Here is an 18823-nt window from a genome sequence, read left to right on the forward strand (position 1 = left end):
TGGCCTCTCGTGGTAAAAGTCTACAAAGTATAGAACTTCACGAGGGGCCGGTCATCCTGGTAGCACCCGAATGGCCCCACAGACCGTGATTTGCGAATCTGGTCAATCTGGCGTCGGACGGGCCTCTTCATCTCAGCTATCTCCCTCATCTGCTTCGGCAGAGTCCCGTATTTTTCGACCAGGTGGATCACTTCAGTCTAGTGGCCTGGCTTTTGAACGTAGACGTCTGAGGCGTAAGACTATAAGGAGGAGGTGATTACCATGCTCCTCTGGGCGCGGAAGCCATCTAATTCTTTGGCTTAAGTTCACGTTTGGAAAGTCTTTGAGAATGTTTGTTCGGAATCGGGTGTCTTGGCATATTTGGCACCGGTTTCCATGGTTCTTTCCTTTCTTCAGACTGGCCTATCCAAGGGGCTGTCCTTCAATTCGTTGCACGTCCAAGTGTCCACTCTTGGTTCTCTTCTAGGTCGAGTGGAAGGGCATACCTTGGCGTCTCATCCGGACGTGGTTCAGTTCTTGAAGGGCGCCAAACATTTGAGACCACCCGTCTGTTCCACATGTCTGTCTTGGAATCTCAATTTAGTCCTCCGGGCTCTCTGTGTAGCTCCATTCGAACCTCTCCGTCGAACTACTCTAAAGGATCTTACTCTTAAAGTGGTTTTCTTAGTTTCTATTTGTTCCGCTCAACGGATTTCGGAGATTCAAGCGCTGTCCTGTTGGGAGCCTTTTCTGCATTTTTCTGATGCGGGAGTTTCTCTCAAGACTGTCCCTTCCTTTTTATGGAAGGTCATTTCTTCCTTCCATGTTAGTCAGTGGAGCTTCCTGCTTTCTCTCCGGCAGATGTTGCGGGTCCCTCTGGGGGCGATCTGCGCCGACTTGATATGAAACGCGTGTTAATCCACTACCTTCAGATCACCAATGAGTTTTGACTTTCTGATCATCTTTTTTGTCCTCTGGAGTGGTCCAAATAGGGATAAACAGGCTTCCAAGACTACTTTTGCTCGATGGTTGAAGGAAGCCATTTCCTCGGCATATCTTTGCCAGGGCTGGACAGTTCCTGAGGGCTTGAAGGCTCACTCTTTGTGTTCTCAGGCTACTTCGTGGGCGGAGAGTCTCTCAGTCTCTCCGCAAGAAATCTGCAGGACCGCTACATGGTCTTCCCTGCATACCTTTGCTCGGCATTACCGTCTAGATGTGCACGCCCCCCGGTTTTTGGTTCTTTTGGGCGGCAGATGCTTAGAGCAGGACTATCTTGGTCCCACCCAGTTTAGGGAAGCTTTGGTACATCCCAAGGTCTAGACTGATCTGGATACGTACAGAGAAAGGAAAATTATTTCTTACCTGTTAATTTTCGTTCCTGTAGTACCACGGATCAATCCAGACGCCCTTCCCTGGTTTTCTGCCGTCTGCTCGAAGCTTTTCTTCCAAGTCTATGGATGAATGTCACCTATCATTATCTTACGGACACCGGAAGCATCTGTGTTGATGACCAATGATATGCAAGAGCACTATTCTACAGAGTCCATTCCTTGTTGTTAATTGTTTCGATTGTTACTCTTTTGAGTATTGGTTTCTTGCTTGATCTCTTTCCTGGGTTATATTCGTTTTTTTTCTGCTTTGACAATGGTTATACTAAAGGGCTGCAGGGTAGGCTCTGTCCTGATATAGGATACCCTTTTCAGTTTTAGTCTGTCTCCATCTGCTGGACAGGAGGCTCAACCCAAGGTCTGGACTGATCTGTGGAACGAAAATTAACAGGTAAGAACTAATTTGTACAGTTCTGGTCACCGCATCTCAAAAAAGATATAATTGCACTAAAGAAGGTACAGAGAAGGGTGACCAAAATGATAAAGGGCATGGAACGGCTCCCCTATGAGGAAAGGCTAAAGAGGTTAGTTCTGTTCAGCTTGGAGAAGTGACGGCTGAGGAGGGATATCATAGAAGTCTATAAAATCATGATAGGACTAGAGAGGGTTAATTTGAATTAGTTATTTACGCTTTCAGATAATACAAGGACTAGAGGGGCACTCCATGAAGTTAGCATGTGGCACATTTAAAACAAATTGGAGAAAATTCTTTTTCACTCAACACACAATTGAACTCTGGAATTCATTGCCAGAGGATATGGTTAAGGAAGTCAGTGTAGCTGGGTTTAAAAAAGGTTTGGACAAGTTCCTGGAGGAGAAGTCCATAAACTGCTATTAATCAAGTTGACTAAGGGGTCGATTTTAAAAACCTCGTGCATGCGTCCATTTATGCACGGTTACCGGGGCGTTCACATGGACGGTGGCTATTTTATAACATGCATATGTTTCCGCGTGCAAGTTACAAAATATGTTTCCCACGTGCACAGGTGCTGCTGATTTTAATCTTGGTGTGCGCATGTGCGGCGTGTTAAGGATCGGACGGGGAGGGAACTTCCCTATCCCCCTTCCTACCTTTTCCCCTCTCCTCTCTGACTCCTAACCCCTACATATCTATCCAAAACGTTTTGTTTTATACCTTACTGCTTCTTCAGAGCAGAAGTAACTGCTGCATGCCGGCCGGCTGCCAGCCCCCACCCTGCCCCCCAGCCCAAACATACCCCACCCCTTTTTTAATCTGCCAGCACTTCTGCGCGTACCAGCAGATGCACGTGTGGCCAGGCCGTTTTTAAAATGCACTCGGCACGTGCGCGGGCTGGCCACACACGTATCTCCAGGATCTTATGCATGCCGGACTTCGAAAATTAGGGAATAAGCACTGCTTATTACTGGCAGCAGTAGCATGGGGATCTATTTAATGTTTGGGAACTTGCCAGTAATTTGTATCCTGGATTGGCCTCTGTTGGAGACAGAATGCTGGGCTTGATTGACACTCAGTCTGACCCAGTAAGGCAAATTCTTATGTTCTTATGAAACATCAGTGATATTTGTTGTTTCATTTTTTTGTTGTTTCAAATTCCAAACGATTAAAAAAACAATCAGGTTGATATTCAAAGGCTTTGTCTAGGAAATGTTTTGTCTTGCCCTTACAAAACCCGAGATGTGACTTTTTCCCTCCTGTTGTTGTTGTGTTTGTGGCATCGTGTGGATCCTTAGTCGCAGTGGAGATGACTCCTCCCACGGGGAGGGGCCCCATGGGGAACCACACCGATAGGCTAAACTCAGAGAGCAGACACTTGTAGGTGGAAAGCTTTATTGAACTGCTGTAGATAGGTGGTATGAGGCAGGAAGGAAAGGCACTGAAGTCCGGCAAGGTGCCAATACGTTCAGACAGTCTCAGATGTAGAAGTCTCACCCAGATGTTCAAGGTTTAAACTATTTTCAAGATGTTCAAGGTTTAAACTATTATATACAAGATTTAAACTATTATTCTTTTCCCTCCCAGTCTCCCCACCTTTCTCTCCGCTAATCTTCGCTTTATATGCTACCTTATAAATATGTTAAGTTATAGCTCTACTTTAATAGCTGCTTTATATAAGATTTAATTTGTATTAGTTGTTTTGTATAAGATTTACACTATTATTCTTGTTCCATGTATAACGCTCCGGCGTATGTTTTTGTTCTATGTACACCGACGCGATATCTCTGATGAGCGGCGGTATATAAAAACCAATAAATAAATAAATAAGGTAGATAGGAACCCACAGTGCGGGAAAAGCCAAGCCTGGTGGGTGGAGGAGAACTGGATCATAGAGGTACTCACAGAAGCGTAGTGCGGGTTTCTTTCTGGCAATGGAGATGGTGGGACCAAAGGTCCATGGTGCAGGATACACTGGAGTACCTGATAGTACAGAAGATCCTGAAATAATAGAGAGAGATCCCGAGGAGTGGTTGTCTAGTTAGTAGAAACCCCGAAGGGTTGTTGGAAGCAAGAGGCCCACGAGGAGCGGGTGCCTAGAGCTTTGTCAGGAGTGAGATTCCCGGAGGGTAGTGAGGCGTCTAAGCGAGCTGTTACGAGCCGAGGGCTTGGAGCTGTTACGAACCGAGCCGAGGGCTTGGAGCTGTTACGAACCGAGGGCTTGGAGGCCTTCGGCTACTGTTACGGGCACAGAGGCGCAGTTGTTTCTAAAGCAGGTGATGTGAGCCCTTGGGCCACGGCATGACTCAGGAAGGAGCCCCAAGACACATCACGGGAGGTAAGCTGGTGCGAGCACGGGTAATGAAAAGCAGGACAAGGCTGAAACGAAGACAAGGATACAAGGTCTGACTCTCTACGCTCCAGGATGACCAACAATGCAATGTTGATCGATGAACAGTCCTCCGACTGTTCCAATCCCTTTTGGACCTGCCGCTGGGTACGGCAAAGGCAGCAGGCCAGACAGAGGATGAGGGCAAACGGAGTCCTTGGAACACAGAAGACTTGGGACGAAGACTCAGGCGAGGACACTGTAGACGAAGACTGAAGCAAGGACACTGTAGACGTAGACTGAAGCAAGAAGGCGAAGATCAAGGCTCTGTAGACAAAGGCAAGGATCAAGACGCTGGGTTGAAACTGCGACGCAGCACGCCCTACACAGTCCACCCATGGGACTGGTCGCGGACCATGCTGGGCTTGAAGCAGACTCTAGGAGAGATAATGGAAGTTGATACCGGAACATGACGAAGATACTGAAGAGGCCTGCACTGGGGCATGCCCTACACAGTCCACCCATGGGACTGGTCGCGGACCACGCTGGTGTGGAGCAGGGTCGAACAGAGTCTTGACATGGATGGACGTGAATTGCAATAGGCTCCGAAGACCGGGACAAGACTCAAGCACAGGATTCGATTCTCAAGGATTAAAATCTTAGGACTGAAGCAGAAGTCTTCCAGAGGGTTGCACTGCAGAGATGAGGATGGCCTTTGTACCGTGAGGCACCTTACACAGCCCACCCATGGGACTGGTCGCGCACCACGATAACGGCATGCCAGGAAAGGGGACATCAGGGGGCATGCCAGGAAAGGGGACATCAGGGAACCAAGGCATGGAGGCAGAGGAGAAAACAAAGGCATCAGGAAGGACATCAGACATCAGGAGGTACGAACAAAGAACATCAGGAACATGAAGACACCTGAAGATACGGATGAAGAACATCAGGAACCTGAAGACATCTGGAGGCCCGGACGAAGGACATCAGGAACATGAAGATGACTGAAGACCTGGACGAAGGACATCAGGAACATGAAGACGACTGAAGACCTGGACGAAGGACATCAGGAACATGAAGATGACTGAAGACCTGGACGAAGAATATCAGGAACATGAAGACGAAGCCGTCAAAACAGGAGAAGACCACGGAGGACCTGGATCCAGAGAGAAGACACAGCCAACTGTGGAACCCGATCCAAAGGCCATGAGAGACTGAAGAAAGACCCTTTTATAGGGCTGGCACAGGAAGACGTCATCAGATGGGGCCAGGAGCACTTCCTGCTACTGGCCCTTTAATTGTTGAGCTGAGGCGCGCGCCCGCGCCTAGGGAACTGGAGAGCAGAAGAGGGAGAGACCCAATGGAGGCGTCCCCGCCATGCTGGCGGCGTTCCTGCCACAAAGAAGGTGGTGACGAGGCAGGCAGTCACGGGGACGGCTTCCCTGCCATCTAGGACCCCGGCAGCGGCTCCAGACGCAAAGAGGAAGCAGGAGCAGCATCAGCGATCCAGCCGCGGAGGGAAGAGGGTCCCGACGGCGACAGCCCTGCCGCACAGGGCAGGAGACAGCCGCGGCCTCCAGGCCACGGAGGACGGAGTCAGCAGTGTCCTGCCACGTTTGAAAAGAAAAGGTAGGGGATCTGCCCGCATACCGCGGGCAGATTCACAACATGAGCAGCTTAGAGCGGTCAGAGTAGCTAAACCGAAGTCCTTGCTAACTCAACATAGCTAGTGTAGAGGAAGCTTAAATATCCGGAGGTACTGACGTCATGCGGTGGGGGCGCCCCAAGGTTCCTGCCATGACGTGTACTTCAGCGTAGACAACGTGCGCGCGCGCGCCCTAGGAGGCCACGGGAAGCAGCATGGCGGACTGGGACGCCCATGCTGAGTTGGAGACACCGAGGGTTTCGGCACTCGGCACCAGAGGCAGCCATCTTGCCCAAGGAGGAGGAAAAGGGTAGAAAAGGGTCTGCGACCGACGGACACAGCAGTTGTCCAGCTAAATTATGTCTGGATATCTTATTACCCATCCGAAATGTAGTCAGATAAAAAGAGGCAGTGATATAGGTGTTCCGGGGATGTTGCTTTTAGCTAATTAACACTGATATTCAGGGTTACCCGGCTAAGGTCGGTGGATCTGTCCTCTAGTTATCTGGGGAATGGTAACTGGGTATATACTCAGTGGAACACTTAGCTACGTCTGTTCCGCTCAATGGGCCGGATTTTAAAAGGGTTACGCGCATAAGTTAAGCACGTAACCCTTAAAAAAAACCCCTGTGCGCGCCGAGCCTATTTTGTATAGGCTCGCCGGCGCGCACAAAAACCCCGGGACGCGTGTAAGTGGGCGTGGTGTCGGCTTGGGGCGTGTTCGGGGGCATAGGGGCGGTCCGGGGGCGTGGCCGAGTGCCCCAACACAGCGGCCTGTGTCGAGGCCTGCCACGGCAGCAGACAGCCAGCGTGCGGAAGTTACGACTGCCCGGAGGCAGGCGTAACTTCGCGGATAAAGGTTAGTAGGGGGATTTAGGTAGGGCTGGGAGGTGGGTTAGATAGGGGAAGGGAGGGGAAGGCGGGGAGGAGGTGGGGGGGAGGTGGAAGGAAAGTTCCCTCCGAGGCCGTTCCGATTTCGGAGCGGCCTTGGAGGGAATGGGCAGCGCGTGCAGGGCTCGGTGCGCGCAAGTTGCACAAATGTGCACCCCCTTGCGCGCGTCGACCCCGGATTTTATAAGATACACGCGGCTACACGCGTATCTTATAAAATCCGGCGTACTTTTATTTGCACCTGGTGAGCGAACAAAAGTACGCGCGCGCGCTGTTTTTTAAAATATACCCCGATATCTGGATAACTTTCCTGCTCGCTGGACTGATAATCCACCTCTATGAAACAGTGTCCTCTAGTTATCTGGGGAATGGTAACTGGGGATACTCAGTGGAACGCTTAGCCAGGTCTGTTCCACTCAATATCCGGATAACTTTCCTGCTCGCTGGACCACTGAATGATTATCTACCTTTATGAAACTGTATTTTCTTCTGTTTCCATTATTTTTTATATATGTAAAATGGGTTAGTGTACACTGAATCCATTTAGTGCATGCTAAAACAACAAAAATGAAACAAAAATATTGAAATGAAATTTAAAAAAGTTAAAGAAAGTGGAACAAAAGCCTAAATAAAATGGAAATGATTTCCATGTGCATCCCTAACACCAGTTTGGCTGAAATGACTGGCACTCGGAGCCATGGACTGATTTCCTGCCAGGTCACCTCCTCAGTCTTCTGCCTTCGCAGGATCAAAGAACAGGGGGAGAGGGAGGGAGGGAGAAACAAGAATTTCTCATGAAACCACCGAGCTCTCTGGTGCCAGATATTTTCCTGCCGCCTGGAGAATTGTTTTAGTTTTAGAAGCATTAGGGCCTGATTCAGAAATTACTTTGTTCCATTTTATGCCGACCGGGAAAAGAAAATCCTTCCTGGAATAAGGCCCATCGATGGAAGAGGGATTATTCTCAGGCCTGCTTCTTGTATGACAAAGACTTTTGCCCTTTTTTCTTTCTTTTTAGGTAACGGTAGTCATCAAGTATTCTTTCCAGTTTGGGTTCTTTCCCTGGACCTCTACGGTGTATCGTGGGATGAACTCGAACAAGCCGTTTCATCTCCCCAATATTATCGGCATTGAAAAGAAGAATGGCTACGTCCACTTTGACCTCATACAGCTCCTTGCCTTGTTCTTCCATCGCTCCATCCTGAGGGTAACTCTTTATCCTTGATTAGGAGAAGCTGGACATTGCTAGTGGTTAATCTGCAGGAGATAAATAAGAGACATTTTATGTCATTTATTGGATGGAACGAAACAAAGGCAATAGCGATATTTATTTATTTATTTATTTATTATTTTTATTATACCGAGTTTCATGATGGAATCACATCAACCCGGTTTACAATTAACAATGTGAGTAAAGGCAGAGAGTAACATAGTAAAACATTTCCCAATTCAACGTCACATATAGAATGAAACTTAACAGGTATAATAACAATATTTAGGATGTGAGAAAGTTACAAAAAACAGGGAAAAATAACTAGGATCTGAAAAGGGAGGAAATTGAAGGAAGAATATTAACATTTTATCCAACTAATATAAGTTACTAATCCATTTTATCCAACTAATTATACTAATCCAACTAATATAAGTTACTAATATAAGAGATATTGTCTCTTATATTAGTAACTATACAGGTGGCTCTTGTTGCAGGGGGACTCGCGTAGAACACCATGTGAGAGAAATCCCAACCATACAGGAAAATATGGCAGTTATTTAAAAAAAAAACAAAAACAAAAACCCAAAAGCATAGTGGTGGAAAGGGGAGATGACCTACTCTATCATCTAACTCTTCCACTTCCGCAGTGTTCCTGCATTTAGTAGACAGTTTGGAAAAGCTAGCAGTGAAAGAAAAAGTAGTCTGCAGTGTGAAGGCCTGTTACCCTTCCCTAGGTTACAGATATCCTTGCACTTTCCTCTCAGTGCCACGGACTCTGGGATGACAAAAACACCAATTTGCCCGATTGCAAGAAAAAGAAAAAGACTAGGAGACAAAAGAAGAGAGACGGCAAGGGAGAGGAGGCGACCCACTCTGGGCTGGCGTCATGGAACCTCTTCAAGCACCACAACCCTTCAAGGAATGTCTTCCTAAAGCGACGCACTCCTCAGAAGGCCACGAATGAAGGTATTGTATTGGCCTGGAGGCCTTTCCATGGGTCCAAAAGAACTATAGTTTCCTCAGGTATTATTTAAGAGGATAGTGTTCAAACTACAAACTCTGCAGCCCCGTTGAGGGAGATTGATTTGCAAACAGTCGATTTACACAAGTCCAATGTTTTTACTTGTGGAAATTACTGTCATGATTGGAGGTCCGGCTAGAACCGGGGGAACCCCCTACAGGGGCAGCACAGGACTTCAAGGCAGGGCAGAGCAAGATCTTCTGCCTGGACCAGCCTCCTCCACCGCGAGTTGAGCCGTTGGGTTCTGGTGGCCAGCAGCACTTAGCTGGAACTGGAACAAGGCACAGCCTAGGAGCTGGAACAAGGCACTACCTGGGGGCTGGAGACACGGACTGAACAGGACACGACAAGGCAAGGCCTGGGATGGAGACAGGGAGTGCAGAGGACAAGACAAGGTAAAGCATGGGCTGGAGACAAGGACTGGACTGGGCAGATCAGGACAAGGACTGGATTGGGCAGGCCAAGACAAGACTAGACAAGGACTGGACAAGGACAGGACTAGGAATAGACAGAATAAGCAATAATAAACAGGATTGCCCAAACAGGGCCCAAGGCTGGCTAGGTGAACCTAGAAGGCCCAAAGGCCGCAAAGCAGAATAGGGAGGCCCAGAAGGCCATTGAGCAAAGCAGAAATCCCGGAAGGCCTCAGAGCAAGGCAGGGAGGCCTGGAATGCCACATAGTGAGGCAGGGAGGCCTGTAAAGCCTCAAGGTAAGGCAGGAGGCCAAGGAAGGCCACAAGGCAAGGCAGAAGGCCAAGAAAGCCACAAGGCAGGAAAGGAAGGCAATGATGGCCAGTTCAAGGAGCCGAGGTGACTCAATGAAGAGGCAAGGAGGGAATGGCAGACTGTATTAAGTAGAGCTAGAGATGCCACCTCATGAGATCAGCAAGGAGGTGGCTAGAACAGTGGTGAGGGAGGCTCACTGATGGCCTCTGGTGGTGGTGGTGGGGGGCTGTGTAGCAGGCAGAATCATGACAGTACCCTCCCCTTTTAAGACCTCCCTCCTCCTGGGTTCCATTTGCCATGGGAGCTGTGGCCAGTAGGTTGGTTGTTCAAGGCAGGAACTTTAGGTATCTGGCCAACAAGTTCTGGGTTTTCTAGAGTCACAGATGACATAATCCAGGTCCTGGGAGGAGAAGCTGTCACTTGGAGCAGCAGTGCTAGACTAGAATCTCTTTAAAGTTGAGGTACTGGAGCAGAGTCTCTCTGGAGCTGAAGACTAGACTAGAGTTTTTCGGGTGTTGGGTTGCTAGACCAGAGTCTCTCTGGCACTGTGCTGTGGGAGCAGGCTCCTCCTGGAATGGATTGGGTGGACTGGGATCCTCCTGGAGTGGATCAGCTGCAAGAGGTTTGAATCCTTGGAACAGGCTCAGTAAATTTCAGCTTGGCATTCACCAGAGGGCTAGGAGTAAATACAGTTGGTTTAAGAAGAGCTGCTTTGCTTAGAAAGTCATAGGCGACCCCTTTTTGTGGTCAAAACAGTTTTTCTCAAGGCAACTGATTTGGAAAGACTTGGATCAGCCGATGGCTTAATGAACTTGGAAGCCGTGCTGTGCTATGCAATCTAGAAGATGGACTCTGAAAGCACTGCAGGCTGGATCCTTTAGCAATGTTCAATTGTACAGGTAGGGATTTTACATTGCTGTTGTTAGCTTTGGCTGTTGTAGGAATATCCCCTTGGTCAGTTTGAGGCTGCAATAAAATAGAAGGCCACAAGGCAAGGCAGGAAAGCAAGGCAGTGAAGGCCAGGTCAAGGAGCCAAGGTGACTCGATGAAGAGACAAAGAGGGCTGGAGACGCCGCCTCAGGGGATCGGCGAGGAGGTGGCTAGAGTGGCTGTGAAGGAGGCTCGCTGATGACCTCTGCTGGCGGGGCAGATGCATAGCAGGTAGAATCATGACATACTCTGAAAATTGCCTCCTGAAAGAGATGTTGCCATACTTTTTCATGGGCCTATCTGCATGTATATTTTGTGAAAGAGAAAAACACTCAATGGCACCTTCTCTTCACCTAACGCTTCAAGAAAATATACAACTTTCTCATTTCTTTGAAACCTAGAACTTATCACCTTCCCCTCATTCTCGACCCTATTCCCTTCCTCACAAACCCCAAAGGCCCCAAAACTCGCATTGACAATCACTCACTCCCTACCATTGAAACCCAAGTGGCGGAACAGGATAGGATGGGAAAGAAATTGTTAACCCCGGATAAAATCTTTTTTTCTTTAATAGGCAAAGTTCAGAAAAAGGAATCGAAGAAGAAATGGAATATATTTCGAAGAAATCCAAAACGCAAGAGGTTATCTGTCAAGGAAAGGATAAAGCAACAATCATTAAAGGCAAAGAAGTTGGCCATTAAAATGTAATCATTTGTAATAACTGATTAAAATCTCACTCCAGCAGTGGATAGACTATTTAATACATGTTGTGCTTTGCTAAAGGTGCAACTAAAGGTGCCAGCCTGCTCCCAACAGGCTGATCCAGTCCTGGTCTTACCACATTGTGACAATAGAATTGTATTCATGACATCCTAGAAAAAGCAGAACTCGGGACTCCATGCATGCAGTGGGGAATAAAAGCAGGACTGGACCGTCCTAGCAGGGAAAAATGGAGCTAGCTGACAGATAGTGATAATGAGGATTCCTGTGGTCTACAGAGAACAAGCTCTGTCAAGGCAGCTCACAGGAGGTCTTTCTGTGGCCCATTCAGGAGATGTCTTAAACTTGCCGACTGAAGTTCTATTCTTTTACTACTAAGTCAGGATTATCAGATGTCTCCATGTTATCAGGCTAAGACAGTCCTGATGTTGACCCAGTGCATTTAGGGACTTGTATTTCCTGCTTTTCTTAGATTGGAACCACAAGTCCATTGATAACAATAAAGGTAAAACTGAGTGATTCAGCCTGTTCCTGATGACCTGCAGCCGTCTAGAAATCCTACATTAATGGCTAATGACAGCAAAAACTATACAAGCAAACTACATAATGATGAGGTTTAAAACTGAGTATCAAAACTGAGTATCAACATGGCTACTTCCATTTTGCTAACATTAGATACAGATGAGTAAATATGGCAGCTGGTACCCAGGAACCCTTGCATTCCCCACTGTGCCTGAGTGCCTCTGTCCCCATCCTCCCCAGTACAGAACATATTGCATTTCTTGTATCTGCTGATAAATGTTAATGTGTTATGATGGAAAAGTGATGAATAACAAAGAAGCAAATGAGATGCTCATTATTGCAGACGTGCATGGTATTATATAGATGTTTTGGCTCCATACACCAACCTGTGGCTTTTATGATTAATAGTTCCCAAAAGGTTTCCACTGAATCTCTTTACATTTCTTTTTTCTCTTGGCAGTGCTCTTCAGATCTATCTGCCCATCAGACAGTTCTTCTATGATATTATTCACCCTGAATACAGCCCTGTGTGTGATGTCTATGCACTGATGTTTCTGGTTGATGTCATCAATTTTATTATTGTCATTTTTGGCTACTGGGCATTTGGAGTAAGTGCAGCCTCTTTCATTTACTTCAGTTTGCAGGATAAAATATCCCCTTTGGGAGCTTTTTTGAAGGATTATATTTGTGTAACTGCAATTCACTTTTAGACTCCTTTCAGTGGTACCATCCCAACAGCAAAGCACGAGCCGAGAGAGATTGGTATTCTGTTTCCTGATGCACACAGGAGACTTTTCTAAAGATGTTTATTCCTGATATTTGTCACTTGAAGAAAGAGGGTCAGAAATATTTCTAAGGTCATCAAGCAAAATCAGTGTCCTATTGAGAGTGACAAGCCAGGGTTGGTCTTCAGATCTTCATGCCAGAGTAGCTATACCATGAATATACAGCTGTGTAGCCTCCGATATAAATGCAGACCGTTGGATGTTCTCACCTGAATGATGAACCTATCCTCGAGAGGTTACTGACCAAACCTTGCCCCTCCATTAGGTTCTTCTGTTGGAGACTTTCTGCCCACCAGATTCTGCATTTGTTACAGAAATGCAACAAAGATCATTTTCAAAAATGTTGCTTGCTATTCTTGTTGACAAATGCCTTCTAATACTGTGGTGGGAGCTTTAGAAGGGAACAATGTTTCTGCTGTTATCACTAAAGTACATATCTGTTAGTTGTGGGCCTTCCTGTCATTAGGTTTGATCAGGCGCTATTCATTTTACCTTCGCTGTTATTCCTTGCAGAAACACTCGGCTGCCGCCGATATCACTGAATCCCTGTCTGAGGACCAGGTGCCTGAAGCATTCTTGGTGATGCTCTTGCTCCAGTTTGCAACCATGATAGTGGACCGAGCTATCTACCTGAGGAAGACAATGTTCGGGAAGTGTGTCTTCCAAGTTGTGCTTGTCTTTGGCATTCATTTCTGGATGTTCTTTATCTTGCCTGGTGTCACTGAGAGGTAATCTGGAGTACAAGTGTCCTTGGTGATGTTTTAACAAAGGAGGATTTCAGCTGATATTTATAATACTTACAAATATATCTGGCATATGCTTTGGGAGATGTCTTGGTTAGATTAGACAGCTAACTATTTTAGACCCTCTCCCCTTTGTTGTGAATGAAGTGCAGCTGGAGAGGGGGTGTTGTAGACACCTCCTCCAGGAGTGGCTCAGGACGGAATGGAGTGTAGATGATTTCGTGAAGCTGGAGCACTGGGACAAGGTGCAGGCTGGGCTGGAGCTCTGAAGTGAAGTGCAGGAATAACGAGCAGACTGGAGCAGGGAACAGGTAAGAGTGGATCAGAAAACTGGAACAGAGTGCAGGTAAGTGTGTAACTGGAATGCAGGAACAGAGTGAGAGAAGCGTGGACCTGGAACAGTGGAGCTGGATGCAGGTAAGCGTGGACCTGGAACAGTGGAGCTGGATGCAGGTAAGCGTGGATCTGGAACAGTGGAACTGAGTGCAGGTAAGCGTGGACCTGGAAGAGTGGAGCTGGATGCAGGTAAGCGTGGACCTGGAACACTGGAGCTGGATGCAGGTAAGTGTGGACCTGGAACAGTGGAGCTGAGTGCAGGTAAGTGTGGACCTGGAACAGTGGAGCTGAGTGCAGGTAACCGTGGACCTGGAACAGTGGAGCTGGATGCAGGTAAGTGTGGACCTGGAACAATGGAGCTGGATGCAGGTAAGCGTGGACCTGGAACACTGGAGCTGGATGCAGGTAAGCGTGGACCTGGAACAGTGGAGCTGAGTGCAGGTAAGCATGGACCTGGAACAGTGGAGCTGAGTGCAGGTAAGCGTGGACCTGGAACACTGGAGCTGAGTGCAGGTAAGCGTGGACCTGGAACAGTGGAGCTGGATGCAGGTATGCGTAGACCTGGAACAGTGGAGCTGGATGCAGGTAAGCGTGGACCTGGAACAGTGGAGCTGGATGCAGGTAAGCGTGGATCTGGAACAGTGGAACTGAGTGCAGGTAAGCGTGGACCTGGAAGAGTGGAGCTGGATGCAGGTAAGCGTGGACCTGGAACACTGGAGCTGGATGCAGGTAAGTGTGGACCTGGAACAGTGGAGCTGAGTGCAGGTAAGTGTGGACCTGGAACAGTGGAGCTGAGTGCAGGTAACCGTGGACCTGGAACAGTGGAGCTGGATGCAGGTAAGTGTGGACCTGGAACAATGGAGCTGGATGCAGGTAAGCGTGGACCTGGAACACTGGAGCTGGATGCAGGTAAGCGTGGACCTGGAACACTGGAGCTGAGTGCAGGTAAGCATGGACCTGGAACAGTGGAGCTGAGTGCAGGTAAGTGTGGAGTTGGAACACTGGAGCTGAGTGCAGGTAAGCGTGGACCTGGAACACTGGAGCTGAGTGCAGGTAAGCGTGGACCTGGAACAGTGGAGCTGGATGCAGGTATGCGTAGACCTGGAACAGTGGAGCTGGATGCAGGTAAGCGTGGACCTGGAACACTGGAGCTGAGTGCAGGTAAGCGTGGACCAGGAACAGTGGAGCTGAGTGCAGGTAAGCGTGGACCTGGAACAATGGAGCTGGATGCAGGTAAGCGTGGACCTGGAACAGTGGAGCTGAGTGCAGGTAAGCGTGGACCTGGAACACTGGAGCTGGATGCAGGTAAGCGTGGACCTGGAACACTGGAGCTGGATGCAGGTAAGTGTGGACCTGGAACAGTGGAGCTGAGTGCAGGTAAGTGTGGACCTGGAACAGTGGAGCTGAGTGCAGGTAACCGTGGACCTGGAACAGTGGAGCTGGATGCAGGTAAGTGTGGAGTTGGAACATTGGAGCTGAGTGCAGGTAAGTGTGGACCTGGAACAATGGAGCTGGATGCAGGTAAGCGTGGACCTGGAACACTGGAGCTGGATGCAGGTAAGCGTGGACCTGGAACAGTGGAGCTGAGTGCAGGTAAGCGTGGACCTGGAACAGTGGAGCTGAGTGCAGGTAAGCGTGGAGTTGGAACACTGGAGCTGAGTGCAGGTAAGCGTGGACCTGGAACAATGGAGCTGGATGCAGGTAAGCGTGGACCTGGAACACTGGAGCTGAGTGCAGGTAAGCGTGGAGTTGGAACATTGGAGCTGAGTGCAGGTAAGCGTGGACCTGGAACAGTGGAGCTGAGTGCAGGTAAGCGTGGACCTGGAACAATGGAGCTGAGTGCAGGTAAGCGTAGACCTGGAACAGTGGAGCAGAGTGCAGGAAAGCGTGGACCTGGAACAATGGAGCTGAGTGCAGGTAAGCGTGGAGCTGGAACAGTGGAGCTGAGTGCAGGTAAGCGTGGACCTGGAACAGTGGAGCTGAGTGCAGGTAAGCGTGGACCTGGAACAATGGAACTGAGTGCAGGTAAGCGTGGACCTGGAACAATGGAACTGAGTGCAGGTAAGCGTGGACCTGGAACAATGGAGCTGAGTGCAGGTAAGCGTGGACCTGGAACAATGGAACTGAGTGCAGGTAAGCGTGGACCTGGAACACTGGAGCTGGATGCAGGTAAGCGTGGAGCTGGAACACTGGAGCTGGATGCAGGTAAGCGTGGAGCTGGAACACTGGAGCTGGATGCAGGTAAGTGTGGAACTGGAAGACTGGGAACAAGGACAAGGGCAAGACAGACTAGGACAAGATAGGCGACACCAGGATAAGTTACGGATCAGTTGTCTGGACCTCCTTACTGACTTTTAGAGACGGTTACATAAGGACTACACAGAACGTGGAACATAGAATGCCCAAAGGCAGCATAGACAAAGCAAGGCAGAGACTTGGAGTCTTAGGGTAAGGTCAGGTCAGGAAACAGAGAGAGGCCTAGAAGCAGGGAGAGGCCTGAGGGTCTCAGTCCTAGGCCAAGGGTCAGAAAACAGAGAGGCCTAGGGCAGGCCACCAGACAAGGAAGGGTCGGAAGGCCCGCAGGCTACAGAGCAAGGCTTGGAACAGAAGGCTGGATAGCCACAAGGCAAGACCAAGGCAAGCTAGGAACAGAAGGCCCAGAGGCCAGGGGATAGGGAAAAGCAGGCTGGAGTCAGAAGGCCCGGAGGCCAGGAGACAAAGCTCGGAATGGCTTGAGAAAACCGCAAGGCAGAGAGGACTAGAGCAGGGAGCCGAGAAGGACTTGATGCTGAAGCATTGAGGCATGGGAGAGACAGAGTGAAGGAGGGATGGAGTCTGGGTGTGGTACAGCCAGGGGAATGAGCTTGTGGAGGTCCCCTGCTGGCGTGGAGGCAGAAGCACAGGCTGAGGACAGGAGCCCGAGAATCCTGGAGAACAGTTCAGAGCCGGGCTCACTGGGGCCCTCTGGTGGAGAGGAGGCCGTGCAGCGGCTGGGCTTGCAGCACCCTTAAGCTGTAAAATAAACGTGTCCATCAGTTTTAAAGTTAGATTTTCCTTGGGCAGTCTTGGCGTTGGCTTTCTGGGCCTACAATTTCCATCTTCATTAGTCTAATCAATGGATTATGCTGACAAGGTGAAATCTCTTCTCTGTCTCCCTGCAGGAGGTTTAACACAAATCATGTCGCTCAGCTCTGGTACTTTGTGAAATGCCTTTATTTTGGGCTTTCAGCATACCAAATCAAGTGTGGCTACCCAAACCGTGTACTGGGCAACTTCCTGACAAAGAGTTATAACTGCATAAATCTGTTCCTCTTTCAAGGGTAAACCAATGCTTATTTTGTTCACATAACTTGGGTTTAGAAAACTGGGCGTACTTTACTCCTGTGCTGGGTTTTGAGTTTTCTTGGCACACAACTTGTGGAGAACATTACAGCAAAGTGCTTGGCTAGAAGATGGTTGCTCTTATTAGCCAAATGTTAATTATTCTAACAGTTGCTCTCTGGGAGCGCTCTGTAGCTTCAGCTCAACGGTGTTCATGCCACTGATTTTATCCTAAATTCTGGGGGTGAGAAGAATTATCTGTAGAGAAGTCTTCTGTGAAGGTAATCAATAGGCCCGTGAAAAGATACCAGATGTCTCCTCAAACCCTTTCAAACAGTCCCTCGCTTATTCTCAATAAATGTATCTCCAAAATCTTCTTGGCCTCAGAGTCTGGCGAATTTTGAGAGCCCTACGTGCACCAAAGCCAGGAGATACGCGCGTGACTCGGCCCAGGGCGCACTGCGCGGATTAAAAAAAAAAAACGAGCGAGTTCGCGCTTATCTCCTGGTTCGCGCACAAATCGAAACGTTAAAAAAAAAAGGGGCGCGGCATGGGAGGGCCCGAGTCTTTAACATGTCTGCGCGTATTTATGCGCACAAGCGCGCGCCGGGGTCCCCTACCGCGACTTTACTTCTGTTTTGGATGGCGTGTAAGTAATAAGATAAAAATGAGGTTAAGTCAGTGGGGTTTTAAGGGTGGGGGCTAATAGGGTGAAAGGGAGGAAAGTTATAAAGTTATCTGGGGGGTTTAGGGAGTCCTCTCCTTTACTGGGTGAACTGGGGAATCAAGTAATTGCGTCGGCGCATGTATCTACTAACCCCCCCTCCCCCCACTTATATAATCAAAGTGGCATTTGCGCGCACATGTGCGTGTCAAAATAAAGTCTACGCACATGTGCGCGCTTATGGCCGATAACAGGTGCATGTATAAGTGCATATACGCGCGTATGTTATAAAATTGCTGTATCCACGTGCATCTTTCGGGAAACGAGCGCAAATGTGCGCACGCATGAGGGTCTTAAAACTCACCTGTGTGTGAATAAAACATCCCGGTCCCATCTACGGTGAAAACTGGAAATGATCTTCCTTGGCAGAATGGAGTAAACTTAAAACAGCCCAGTGGTACAGAAAGCATCCACAGCCTCCTGCAAAATAATTCACATTAAATAAATGAAAAATTGATGTTCTAGAAGGAGTCCATTATCTTGAAAGATGGGAACCTTGTTTTTCTGTGTTTGGACCTGCAGGTTTCGATTAGTCCCGTTCTTAACTGAGCTGAGAGCAGTGATGGACTGGGTATGGACCGACACCACACTGAGTCTTTCCAGCTGGATCTGCGTGGAGGACATCTATGCTAACATTTTCATCATGAAGTGCCTAAGAGAGTCGGAAAAGGTGAGGGATCCTAGTGGGGCAGCAGAGATACTTATCTGGTTTATTATAGATACTTCAAACCTCACAAAAGTACAAGCGGGGCCGGTGGAAGCACTAGGCGAACTATGAAGATCGGCAGGGCCGTGGTGGAGCTCATGTCACCACGGCCCGAAGAAAAAGGTCGCGTCTAAACCTACAGGTGCTCCTCCTCCTTCCTGCCTGCGCGGCCCCGGAAGAAAAATGTTGCCGGAGCCGCATGGGCAGGAAGGAGGAGGAGCATCAGCTGTGTGTAGAAGAAGAGCAGCGCTTATGGGCTGCCACGAATACCAAGTCACAGCGGCCCGAGAAGAGGAAGAGGCCCGGTAGCAGGGCCGCCACGGCCCGAGAAGATCAGGGAAACTGCAGAGCCCATCCTGCGGTGACCTGTGAAGAGGAGGCCCAGAGGTTAGAGAGAGGCTGAGGGCCTGTAGAGTGTGTGTGTGTGTG

At 48.7% G+C, this 18823-nt stretch overlaps 1 protein-coding gene across 1 annotated transcript in view; it reads left to right on the plus strand.

Annotated features, from left to right (window-relative positions):
- LOC115096784 (piezo-type mechanosensitive ion channel component 2-like) overlaps positions 1-18823 on the plus strand; it is a 131569-nt gene that overhangs the window by 101358 nt on the left and 11388 nt on the right. Inside the window, exons 37-43 of the mRNA XM_029611884.1 lie at positions 7666-7854; positions 8625-8826; positions 11112-11241; positions 12240-12387; positions 13078-13292; positions 16805-16963; positions 18211-18358. Of these exons, the coding sequence (XP_029467744.1) occupies positions 7666-7854; positions 8625-8826; positions 11112-11241; positions 12240-12387; positions 13078-13292; positions 16805-16963; positions 18211-18358 (1191 nt within the window). The remainder of the gene's footprint in view (positions 1-7665; positions 7855-8624; positions 8827-11111; positions 11242-12239; positions 12388-13077; positions 13293-16804; positions 16964-18210; positions 18359-18823) is intronic.

Source organism: Rhinatrema bivittatum, chromosome 8 (assembly GCF_901001135.1).
Source record: "Rhinatrema bivittatum chromosome 8, aRhiBiv1.1, whole genome shotgun sequence".
NCBI lineage: Eukaryota > Metazoa > Chordata > Amphibia > Gymnophiona > Rhinatrematidae > Rhinatrema > Rhinatrema bivittatum.